This window comes from Populus trichocarpa, chromosome 2, assembly GCF_000002775.5.
Source record: "Populus trichocarpa isolate Nisqually-1 chromosome 2, P.trichocarpa_v4.1, whole genome shotgun sequence".
In the NCBI taxonomy this organism is placed as follows: Eukaryota; Viridiplantae; Streptophyta; class Magnoliopsida; order Malpighiales; family Salicaceae; genus Populus; species Populus trichocarpa.
Window position 1 is genome coordinate 19,735,333 of NC_037286.2, and position 12,598 is coordinate 19,747,930.

The window sequence follows — 12,598 nt, forward strand, 5'->3', positions numbered from 1 at the left end:
AAAAACCTTTGTAGAACATATACATCTAAGCAATATCCTAAGACTTTAAGCTTTATTGAAGAAAATTGTCTTTCTCAACAAGCACCATGCTTTTGCAAGTATAATACAAACCTTTGTATAACATAATTTTTAACAAACTAAAGGTAAGGCATTAAAAAAAATCCAATAAATATTTCCAATAAGACATAAGAAGCATTTAGTTACATTCATATATTAGTGAAAATTAATGAACTTACTCTGCAAGCTAACTAATTTCCATATTTAGCCTCTTTTTTTTTTTAGAAGGGGTCCCAAAAAAGTGTTCAAGATATTCAAACAAGGATTTGCATTTTTATGATAGAGAATTTAACAATTCTTCATAGATAGTTTCAATATTTACAATAGACTATATTGTCCACAACACATGCAAATACATATTAAGAAGAAAAGAACTAACAATTTGGTTGAGCAAGAGAAATTATTAAATACATGGAAGAAGAATATAAGAAACGCAAATCATATATGTTGGGACATAGGATATGTGTCATAAATCATGCTTGTGTATAGACAAAGACAATAAAGATAACCCAACTCATTACTTTTTGGTTGAGAGATTGAGTATATCCAAGCCCAAGTTATTGAATTTTATTTAGTTTTATTATTAGACTTTAATTTATGTTCTTTTATTGAAATTTTATAATTTAGTGGGTTTTAATCCTAAATGTGATTATGATTATGATTTTACTATTTATTTGTAATTTTTGACAATATGTTAAGATTATGATGAATTGATAAAAAAGTTACAGAATTTCAACTTTTCGACCCCTATTATTCCTTTTTTCTTCAACTCATTTCTTTCTATTCTTTAACCCATTCCTTCTAATTCTAATCATTTCTTCTTCTTTTATTTATCATAAATCTTTATTTGTCCCATGTCAGGTTTGGTACCATAACATGGCTTTTAATTGTTCTTACAATTAAATAATTCATAAGCCAGTTCCTAAAACAAATCTAGAATTTGTGAGGTCCCCATCAATAATGATCTAAAAATAAAAATGTAAATTTATTTAGCCTTTTTGTTTACAATCAAAATCTAAAAAATAATAATTTTACACCTTAGTCAAACACACCCCCATACTATTCATCTTCCCCCACAACCACCAGCCACCAGCCACCAAACTCACTGTCCAACAATGCAAAACATATACATCAACTAATCTCCCACCAATGAACAACCACTATGCTGAAGACAAGCCTACACCAACAGATGCACTAGTAACAACCCCTAGCTTAACCCTTTCAACCGCCGCAACCACTACTTATAACCATAAAAAATTAGGCAAAATGTTACAACTTATTAGAGAAGTGTAGAAAGATAAGGCATGGAAGCTTGTAGGAAGAGAAGTTCAATAAGTAACATGATAATCATGTGTAAATAAAGAATAAAATATATGATGAATAAGTAGTTAGTTGGAAGTTATGAGTTAGTTGAATTCCTTGTATTTAACATTGTAACAAAAAGCATGATGAACAAGTAATGGAGTAACAATTTATATATTAGACCTTCTTTCTTTCTTTCTTTCTTTCTTCTTCTTCCTTTCTAACATTCACTTGTTAAGGCCAAGGTCTAACAATTGATATAAAAGTTGATCCTCGACCATTAATCGATTCTAGCATTGTTTAAAGCTTAAGAAAATGGTGAAGAAAATTAATATGATGAATGTGAAAGAATATTGTAAAAGACTTGATGAACAAATACAAGGGATTCATCAAAAAATTCAAGAAACAATGATATAAAATAAACAAGGTAGATAAAACAAGATAAAAGATCTAATCAAATCAATTTGAAGATTGAAGCCCTAACTAACCATATCCAGTCATTGTTAGCTAATCAAATGGTAGGAAAGACAGTTGGGGATAATTCCGCAAGAATCTTGTCAAATATAATGAAACTTGAGCTCATGTCACTTAGGAAATATTACTACATGGATTTAAAAGCCATGGCCGTGGAGAAAATATGGGAAACTAGGATCACTACAAGGCTAGAAACAATCCAACATTGCCAATAATGGATCTGCCAACCTTCTAGGAGATAATCCTAGAGGATGGGTAAGGAAGTGTTAACAATTCTTCTAACTAAACTTTGTGCCTATTTATAAATAGGTAGCAATATCTTCTTTATACTTGGATGAAAATGTAGAGATTTGGTTTGAGGAATTCATGTATGCAGGTGAATATCTGACCAATTGGGATGAATTCTATAAGGCCATTTGTAAAAGATTTGGTAGTAGAGACGATATAGTTGAGGAATTCAACAAATTGATACAAGATAATGGAGTGAAAGATCATGTGGAGAAGTTTGAGGAATAAAAATCTTTGATGAATGCATTAAATCCTCCTCTACTAGAATCTTATTATATTTCTAGAATCATTAGTGGATTAAGGAAAGATACCAAGCTGATGCTTAAGATTTTGAAACAAACTTTATTTGATGTAATCTTTTGAGCAAGCAAAATAGTAAGATGAGTCTAATAATACTATGGCCAAGAAAAATAAGATTGTTCAAAGATCAAACCTTCCTTTCAATATAGGAAGACCAACATGTAACTTTTCATCCAAGTCTTCTAACCAATTAAAGATTGAGGCACCTCGAAGGAAAAAATATTTTTATGATACTTTGCATAAATAAAGGAGAAAATTAGGCTTATGTTTTAAATGTAGTGATATGTGCATGCCTGGTCATCAATGTAGTCCAAAAAGATTACATATGATAAAGGGGAGAAAGGAAGAAATGGAAGAATTTTTAGATGTTGGGAGGAAAATAGAATTGGAAAAATAGCAGGCAATTTTACTGTTAATGAATATTGATTATCATTAAATACACTAGCAGATAACTATGTTCACGATACAATTATGATAAAGAGGAGTTGTCAGGGTAATAATTATCCTAATTAATACTGGGAGCACCCACGGTTTCATAGATGAGTATGCGATTAAAGGAATTAAGGCTGCCATTGTTAAAACCATAGTGTTAGCAATTATAGTAACAAATGACAATGTGATGTTGTGTGATGCTCAAAGCCCTGAGCTCATATGGTTCATGCAAGATTATGAATTCAGGGCTGACTTGAGGACATTGAAGTTGAGAAGATGTAATAATATAGTGCTGGGAGTTGATTGGCTGAGATTATACTCACCTATCCTATTTGATTTTATCAAGATAAAATTGTCATTTAGGAAGGTAGAATGATTGAATTAAGAGGAGTTCTCGAAGAAGCTACGTTACAAATAGCTTTTGTAACTAAAATACAAATAGTTTTTGTAACTAAAGTGCATAAGGAGTCTTAAGGAGGCAATCTATGAATACATTAGCCAATTTTTATCTATAGAAGCTATTAGTAAATCACCACGTATGGTGAAAAATTCACAAATGAAAACCTTATTGGAAGAATACCAAGAAGTCATTGATGAACCAAAATAACTTATTCCAATAAGACAAATGGATCATATAATTCCATTAATTTCAGGATCTAATTTAGTGAATATAAAACCCTACAAATATTTATTTATCCACAAGTAAGAAATTGGTTAAAGAGATGTTACATAATGGGGTAATTCAACCTAGTTACAGTCTCTATGCCTTACTTATGTTGTTAGTTAAAAAGAAGGGTAATTCATGGAGATTTTGCGTTGATTACAAGAAGCTTAGTGATCTTACTATTAAAAATAAGTTTCCAATTCCATTGATTGATGAGTTGATGGATAAGTTGTATGACTTTTAATTTTACTCTAAATTAAACTTGAGATCTAGTTACCATTATGTCAGAATATTTGAGTAAGATATTGAAAAAACTGTCATGATCATTATGAGTTCAAGGTAATAACATTTGGATTAAAAATACACCAACCATTTTTTTAGGCTTTAATGAATCAAGTATTATAACCATTAACCTTTTTTTAGTATTCTTTGATGATATATTAATATATAATTCTACATTAAATATACATATCAATCATTTAAGAGAAATATTAAAAGTATTAAGAAAGAATCAATTGTATGCAAAAAGATCGAAGTGTTTTTATTGTGAAAATCAAATAAAATACTTGGATCATATAATATCAGCAAAATGTGTTACCATAAATCCTAAGAAGATTGAAGCAACAGAGGATTGACCTAAGAGGATTTCGAGGCTAGCTGGGATATTACATGAAGTTTATTAAAGGGCTGGTATCATTAACAAACCTTAAACCTTTAACTAATTTACTAGAGACAGACAGGTTACAGTAGAGTATAAATGCTGAAAAAACATTCATTCAATTGAAAGCAGTTTAATGTAGAGCCTTCAGACTTTAATAACACATTTGTTCTGAAAAGTGATGCTTGTTCTGCAGGATTAGAAGCAGTTTTAAGTTAGAATTGCAGACCATTGGCCTTTTTCAGCAAGGCATTGGGGTTAAGACATCAGATGAGAAGGAATGTGTATATTTTTAGAATTTTTTTATCATATGTTTTTTTTTTCTTTTTTAATATTTAGAATTAGTTGTTCTAGATATCAGCACGTGGGAGGACTAAAAGGAATCAAACAGAAAATAAAACCTGATTTCACCAAACATAAATTATCAAACCAATGGATGAAGATACTTTAAATTTATAAGAGATAAATTGTAAATTATGATACACCAGGAAGTAGTATAATTGGCTCCAGTTCTTGATGCACAGAAACTTTCACAAGGGACAAGATGGATTGATCCAACCATCAGGCATTCAAGCAACATCAAGTAGTAGCCATGGACTCAATTAGGATCTGATAACCCTCTGGTACTGCTGTCTGTGCAAGCACACACTCTGCTAATGCCGGAACATCAGAATTGAGGTCCAGATACTTGGCCAGAAATAGCAAGAGATGAAAATCAGAAATTCTCTTCACAAATGGAAGATTCTTTGCACGGTCCAGATGACTCCTCAATGCTCTCATTGTCACTTGTGTGATCCTGTTCTCAATGGGGAAGGTTGATGAAAGAGGGCCCTGCATTAAATAATTCATGGATAAGATCATTGAACTTCTCCACAAGAGGCAGCAGAAAAGATATAATCATCCAGGATTGTGTCATTAGTATCTTGAAAATTCATTATGGCATGATAAAGAAGAATCAAATGAATGAATAGCTCCCCAGCACAGATATCCACTGAATGTCAAGTGACAGTCAAACAGGCGATGTCTACTGCTGTACAATTTTTCATTTTTCCCTGCTTACGCTGCATTTTTCAGTCAAAACCACAGTTTCCTTCCATGAACGGAAAAATAAAAAAAAACCAAATCCTAGATTAAATATTAACTGATAGTCCTAACACAGATAGCGTCATTCTCAGGTTTCATCCAAAAAGGAACAAACAGTACTGCATGTGTCATGCTCCAAATATAGAAGTTCTAGCAATCTCAAATATTCATTATGTAACCTACCGGCATGATCTAGCATCAGAGCTGAACTTACTCAAAACAGAAAATGCCAAGCCATTCAAACTTGTAGCTGTTGCATGAATTTGAAATACAGGTTCCATCCCCCAGTTTCAGGTAACAGGGCAGTCAATTGAAAAATGGCCCACTGATTATTCACCCATTTCTTTTTCTTAGTGGATCTGTGTCATTTGTACAGTTAAATTTCCAAAATGGAAATATATGGCATCAAATAAATTCCATGCGAGACACCAATTAATATTAACATCACACACACGTTAGAGGCCAAACAACTTGTAATTTATTGCCCCCTCATCCAATGAATGTCATATTGATAGGAGCTATGTGTTCGGTCACACAGTAATTCATGCTGTGGGATAAGTGCAGGTTTTGTTTTCCTCATTACTGTAATGTACAAACACCATCCCTGAACATATTCGCCAAGAACATGAAAGATATATTGCTTGTTTTATACAACTGTCAGTCGACTTTGAAACTAATATCTAGCAAGGATTTGAAAAAATGCTTGGAAACAACTTTTTTGAATAATCAAACCAGATTCCTTCATACTCTAACCCAAAGGCTTGCGTGACTGCTAGACAGAATCCCTCGTATAGCATAACTTATATCTCTAAACCATCCCTTCAAATGCTTCTCTTCATTTTCAAGCAAGAATCATGCTCAGACCACTCTAAAAGAATTTTGCTATAAAAAGGATCCTTTCAGGCTTTCTCACAATAAGAAGCTAAGATACTCCTCCAAATAATTATACCTTTTATGTAAAGATTGCCAAACTATATACACCTCAACAGCAAACATTCCATCTTGTTTTTGCATAACACATAAACATAACTGTGATTGTCTAATGCCAGCACGTTTTTCCATGATATTTGTTGAGCAAACGATCTATATGAGACCCTTAAAACATCACATAATTGACTAGCTGGCCCTTATAACTCCTCAAACCCCCCCCCCCCCCCCCACCCCCATCCAAGGCCTAGTAAAAAGAAGAAGACCACAAAGGAATATATATATATATATATATATATAAATTCATCTCTAGCAATCTGCACTTTGAAATAGAATGATTTATGTAAAACTTCATATCCAGTTCCAATGACTCTAGCTTAACCATTGACACATATATAGCTGCAAAACTTCTAAAGAAAAGAGATTTCCCCCCCACAAAACAGATATATCCTTCTAAGAACCTAGCTAGCAATCTCATCTCACGTATATGAAGAATGGAACTTCAACTTATCCTAGAACTTGATACTCAAAAACTGGATGCACTGCAGTAATCAAAATAACGAGAAAACAGTGAAAGTTGACACTTCCTAAGTTAAGCTATTTGTGTCACAAAAAAGCATGAACAAAGAGAATACATGGACTACAGAATGCTGAGCCCCGACCCGGAAAGAGAATCACATCCCAAGTCACTCTGAAGCACACTCTAATGCATATGATAAAATGTTAACCTTTTGGCTCCCAAACTTTTCTTCTTTTTTTTTAGCCCCTCGTGTTATTCTCTTTCCACATTGCTGGAATGCTATAAACCCTTCTCGTCAATGAAGATTTAGACAATTTCAGTCCAGAAATAGCTTAACACAATGAAATAGGAAATCTTCCATCTAAAATCCAAAACTAACTCAGCTTTCATGGGCTATTTATTACATATTCTTTTTCCACTCAACTATCAACTATCAATCAATAAAGCAAAATCCTAATTCCCAGGGAAAAGAATACTTATCAACCAAAGATAAAGCCCAATATCAGAAAATAAACAACAACAAAAGAAATGCAATTATCAAAGTTAAGGAAAAAGACTAAGGCGTAACATACCAGGTGATCTAAAATCTTGACAACGACCAAGAAAAAATCATTATCGACCTCCTTAACATCCTTGGTACCAACAACCACATCTTTCTTCATTTTAGACAACTTAGGATCGGCATCTTCCCCAATCTCCGTCTCAAACCATCCTTCTTTAAACAGCCTAATACACATATCACTCATCTGAAACGCCTCGAAATGCACATCGGCTCCCCCATCCTCACTTACCTCCAACTTCACCACCGCAGTAACCCACTCTTTCAATTCACTCTCAGCATGCAGCTCCGCCGCCTGAAGAACTTCCCTATGCGACAACGTATAGTCCTTTTTGTCCTGCATTATAGTCTGCGTAAAAATAAACCCCACTCTCCTCATTCCCAAACACGCCGTAATCGCCTCCACTAATTTTTCTTCATCGGAATCTCTCAAGAGCATCAGAACCTCTTCAGTCCCCTGCTGCGGTGGCTCGTATATGAAATCGACTTCAACCTTCCCCTCCTCCGACACCGTGCCGTACATAAACCCACCTCTTTTAACAGCAAAAGCGAGCGTTTCATTAACATAATGCTGAAACGCATTAGCGCAATCGCGATCAAACGAGACAGAATCGCAGTGGGGATTTTCTTGCCTGGTGACTCTCATCTGTTTGGCAATAAGATCGTCGATTGTCATCTTCCGGCCGAAAGAACCAGCAGGTCGAACAGCGGGGCCGGCAATAGTTCTCTCGCCATCGTAGGCTAAGAAGATAAGGGAGCCGTGAGAGATGCTGAGGGAAGAGAGAGGAGTGTCAGGGTTGGACATGTCAGTGAATTTGAGGAGATCGGAGGGTGATTTGGCTAAGAGGAGGCTTTGGTTGGTAGAGAGGGTTTGGCTGCGGATAGGGATTTGGAGTTGGTTTTGGATTAGAGTTTTGAGTTGGGAAACTGTGATGTTTGTGTTGTCGATGGAGACGCGTTCCAGCCCGTCTCTGCTGCGGATTCGAACCATCACCATCTTGCTTGTTTTGAGAGTATTGATCAGAATTCTGATCTTCAGTCAGAAGAAGGAGAAAAGGGTGCGGTGCTTTGCTTCGCAGTGTGAAAACAGAGCGAGCGGAGGGCCTTTTATCATATATTTTTTTTTATATGCGATACTTGCTGGACGGGGAAGACGGTAAAAAGGACGACTCGCAAACTCATCTTTCCTATAAACGGTGTCGCGGTGTCCTCTACTGCTGGAGCACTTTCCACAACGACGCCGTATTTAAAAAGGGCAAACTGTATCTTCTCCCTCGCAGTCCATAAATCTTCCATTTCAATCCTATCACGTCAATCATTCATTAATGAAAAGGGGGAATCACTTACAGTAGATCAAATTTGTGTATAAAATATGGCTATTTAGGTTAATATGATAAACCTAATTTAAATTTAAATACAAAAATATTGATCGACTCGATTGATCTAATTAAATTAATTCTTGATTTAATCTGGTATGAATTTTGTAGAGAGATAACTTGTATGATTTTGGGACAGTAGTTCAGGGATTGGGTACCTACAGACGAGAGGAGCGACTTGACCATTTGCTCTGCTGCTCACCGCTTGAATCACTTGAAAAACTCAAGATATCATTCTCAAGCACAGCCAATCTCCAAAGACTTTTGAACATGTGTGGCCGAAAAAGAAGAAGATTGCCACCTGCAATTCACTGGCATATGATCTTTCCATTATACATGATGCCATGACAAGTATAATGATCTTTCCTTTCACTGCTACTAATTTCTCCCGTGGCTCACAGTGCCAGCCCCACAAGCAACGGCAGTAAATCCTCAACTCCAGCAACCCAAAGGCAGTTTTCATCCGCCGGAATCCATCATGCCTGCACTGTGAGTAGCAGTCCAGCATCGGCCTATGCACCTGCCACCGGGCACCTCTTCCCAGCATAGCTGACAATCATGATTGTAATTCAAAACCAAAAGTCTAAAACGCTATAAACAAAACTCTAGCATGAGTTATTAACAAGTAACTGGGAATGCATGCTAACATGTTGAATAAGTTAATAAGATCATCCATACTCATCTTCTTTTTTCTTCTTTTTTTTTTAACTAAAGAAAATCTATTAGAAAAGAGAATCAAAGATAAAAATGAGAGACAAGACCCAAGAATGAAACTCAAAAAGAAAAATATAAATAAAAAGGCTAGCTACCCTCAAAATTATGTGAACAAATTAACTCATTGCCTTTTGAAAACCAAGCAAAAGATTAGGGAAACAACCGACTAAATTTTACTTTGAACAAGCAATCCTAGGGCGACATGAATAACTATTGAGAGCAATAGCAACTCTAAAGCTACCATGCTAGAAAGAGTTTGGCGTTGTGGCTATCGGTGAGGGTAAGTGAAAACTTAGTTCTATTGTATTTGATTAGATATGAACCACATTTTTTAAGCATATGGGTCTCATTAGAAACTCTCAGTTTATGAAAAGCAATTTTCATTTGCTTTTTGAAAGCATTCTCTCTTACTTGCACCGATAAAAATTAGGGAGAAGAAAATTATTGGAAAAAAAAAACCAAAACAACCCACAGATTTGAAAATCTTGCCTACTATTGCTCACCATTTATGAGATCTATTATTATCATCTCATTCCCAAATTTTTCTTGCCTTATTATTCCCCTTCGTTCCCTTCTCTCGTCGTGATATTCTTTTAACTTGCCTCTTTCTAGTTCTCTGAATTTACCTTGCCAGACTCGTTCAACAAAAAGTAATTTCCAGTGATTAATAAGCTTTGTATTGTTTTTTTTTCCTTGTAAATTGAAATCTTATATCTCTGCACTCCTTTCTTCATTCTCTTCAAGTCAGATCAAATTCAATGTAGATTTCCATATGATCTAGGCTACCATTGCATTACTTTTTTGGTTTGTAGAAATAAACAGCAGATCCATGTTGAGGAAACTCAAATAAGAGAAGAGGAAGGTGTTGGAAACCTATTCTTGTAACAAACACTAATCATGAGTTTCTTTCTTATTTTCATCTGAAAATTTATTTTAATTAACTATAAATTTCAATTTGTGTGATGCTTCATTAATATATTTTAATTGTGATTAATTATCAATGCTGTTAATTAACTACAAACTATTGCACTTGTATGTAACCTGTTCTTGAAAATAGGTGATTTTTCTTTATAATTTTTTCTCTGTTGCAATTACTCATGTTTTATGGAAGTTTTGTATGTTTTATTAATTTATTAACATGGGTTTTGTCTGCTCTAAAATGGGTTTCCTTTTAGTTCGGCTAATAGTTGGATTTAACTGCTGCTTCTTTATTTTCTTTTTGTATATAGCTGGAAGGAAGTGTAATATTCTGTTTTGTGAGGATTACATTAGGGTGTTGTATAATTGATGAAGTTTTGAGGGTTTTTTTTTCATATAGAGGAGTAAATAATCATCTTGTTTATAACAAACAAAAGTCTTGAATTGCATATTGGGTTTGATTTGTAGAAAGCAGTGTTGAAAGTCTTGAATTACATATTGGGTTTGATTTGTAAAGAACAGTGTTTGCTATAACCAGGTAAAGTTGTTGCGATTGAAACAAAGGAGGGAAAGTTGCATTAATCATTGCTTAGCATTTTTGTTCAATATAGAAAGCTTAATACCCCCATCCTCTCAAAACAATATCACTTGGTTTGTACTGTATGATTTAGATGCTAGCTCTGCTATATGTCCCTCATGCTTCCAATTTGATATTGAGGGAAACAAGGCACTGTAAAAGACATCAAATGCTTAAATAGAACTCAAATTCACTTTAAAAAAATTAACATGAATAATTATTGCTCCAATAATAACCCCAACAAATAGATAAGGTAGTCAGTTTCAAAACTTGAAGTCCAATTACTAGAAAGCTGGGGAAAGAACAGAAAAAGGACATTGTTGATTTTTATAGTAAGCTAGTATATGACATGTATAGTCATTTTTATAATTACCCCTCACAGTCTGCTGTTTGTTGTTTAGTTTTATCCTACAAATTATTGAAACTACATTGTATCAACATCTCATGCTTTTAGTTTTCCTTAAAGAAGGGTTATTAAAGTGTGTTTTGTCAAATACTCAATAAACTAAAGTGTTCCACAACATGCATTTTATACTTTTTAGCTTTACGTATTATTTATAATAAGTATTTTGTGTTTGTGTTAATACTAATTTTTGCATATAAACATGATATCATTACTTGTTTCCTTTTGTTAAATGTTTTAAAAGATACAATAGAAGGTCTTGAATCTATGGATAATGCTACTTGGACAAAGAAAATGTTGCATACATTTTGTGATCTATGCATTAAGGCCATTAACATGGGAATGAGACCTAATACTCATTTTGATAAAACGGGATGAAAGTTTCTTATAACATCATTCAAAGAACAAACTAGACATGCATTCACTAAAACACAACTGAAAAACAAATGGGATGGATGCAAAAAGGATTGGAGGATATGGACAAAGCTAATTTCTGAAATTGGTGTGGGCTGGAGTAGTGAATTAGGACCAATTTCAGCTAGCGATGAGTGGTGAAAAGCGAAAATTCAGGTTAATTCCTTATGATCCTAACAATTTCATTTGTTGTTGTCAGATTTCATAAAAAAAATTTAATACATGATGTTGCATTAATTATTTTCATTTCTTTTATGTAGGAAATTAGAGGAGCCAAAAAATTTAGATATGCTGGTATTGAACCGTCTTTAAAGTTTAAATTTGACAGAATATATTCCAACATTGTTGCTACTGAAGAGTATGCATGGGCTCCATCATCAGGAGTACTTAGTGGCACTGATGTCGATCCCGACACAAGCAACGTCAACATTGATGGTGTTGATTTGAAAGAAGGATGCGGTGATTCGAAGGAGGATGAGATTCCAAATTTGGATAATGACATGTCTCGAATGGTTGGCGGGGTGAATATGTTGAGCAACAGTAACATAAGGAGTAGTGGCAAAAGAAAAGAAAGAGAACCTTCTAAGGTTCGAGCTAGAAAGAAGAAGACGTCTGGAATTGGCGTTTAGCTGCTGTCAAAGTGGGATGAACTACTTGAAAGTATGTCAACTAGGAGTGATTCCACTTCTTTGCATATGGATCAGCAAGGCTATAGTATTCCTGAGGTGATGGTCGAGTTCCACTCAATTTCTAGAGTTTCAATTGATGATGATTTTCATGACTTTGCTATGGAGTATCTGAGTTTTAGAAGGAAAAGAGAAATGTGGTCTAGTATGGGTGGTCTTGAAAAGAAGTTGAAATGGTTGAAGTGAATGTATGCACGAAGTAAACAAGATTAGCTGATATGGTATGATTTTCTTTTTTAAAGCGTT

At 34.3% G+C, this 12,598-nt stretch overlaps 2 protein-coding genes across 3 annotated transcripts; one reads left to right on the forward strand and one right to left on the reverse strand.

The window, feature by feature from the left end:
• Positions 1–4,596: 4,596 nt before the first annotated feature.
• On the reverse strand, positions 4,597–9,298 carry LOC7481454 (NPL4-like protein 1). Of its 2 annotated transcripts, none has more exons than XM_052450673.1 (3): positions 8,799–9,298; positions 7,278–8,567; positions 4,597–5,040 (listed from the first exon to the last, which is right to left on the reverse strand). In XM_052450673.1, the coding sequence occupies exons 2-3, from the start codon at positions 8,259–8,261 to the stop codon at positions 4,978–4,980; spliced, it is 1,047 nt and encodes a 348-aa protein (XP_052306633.1). In that variant the 5' UTR covers positions 8,262–8,567; positions 8,799–9,298; the 3' UTR covers positions 4,597–4,977. The 2 variants fall into 2 exon arrangements, with proteins under 2 accessions (XP_052306633.1, XP_002302817.1); XM_002302781.4 differs by having other exon boundaries at positions 4,597–5,006; positions 8,799–9,236.
• Positions 9,299–11,796: 2,498 nt separating this feature from the next.
• LOC112326555 (uncharacterized) lies at positions 11,797–12,538 on the forward strand. The gene is made up of 3 exons (XM_024595027.1): positions 11,797–11,822; positions 11,995–12,253; positions 12,371–12,538. The coding sequence occupies exons 1-3, from the start codon at positions 11,797–11,799 to the stop codon at positions 12,536–12,538; spliced, it is 453 nt and encodes a 150-aa protein (XP_024450795.1).
• Positions 12,539–12,598: the final 60 nt, after the last annotated feature.

Excerpts from the sequence above, each read along its gene's own strand:
- LOC112326555 (XM_024595027.1), top strand. The coding sequence starts at position 11,797 with ATGAGTGGTGAAAAGCGAAAATTCAG. Across the intron at positions 11,823-11,994 it reads GGTGAAAAGCGAAAATTCAG|AATATATTCCAACATTGTTG; the intron begins GTTAATTCCTTA and ends TAAATTTGACAG. Across the intron at positions 12,254-12,370 it reads AAGAAAGAGAACCTTCTAAG|CAAGGCTATAGTATTCCTGA; the intron begins GTTCGAGCTAGA and ends CATATGGATCAG.
- LOC7481454 (XM_002302781.4), bottom strand. The coding sequence starts at position 8,261 with ATGGTGATGGTTCGAATCCGCAGCAGAGACGGGCTGGAACGCGTCTCC. Across the intron at positions 5,007-7,277 it reads TCAAGATTTTAGATCACCTG|GGCCCTCTTTCATCAACCTT; the intron begins GTATGTTACGCC and ends TATTTAATGCAG.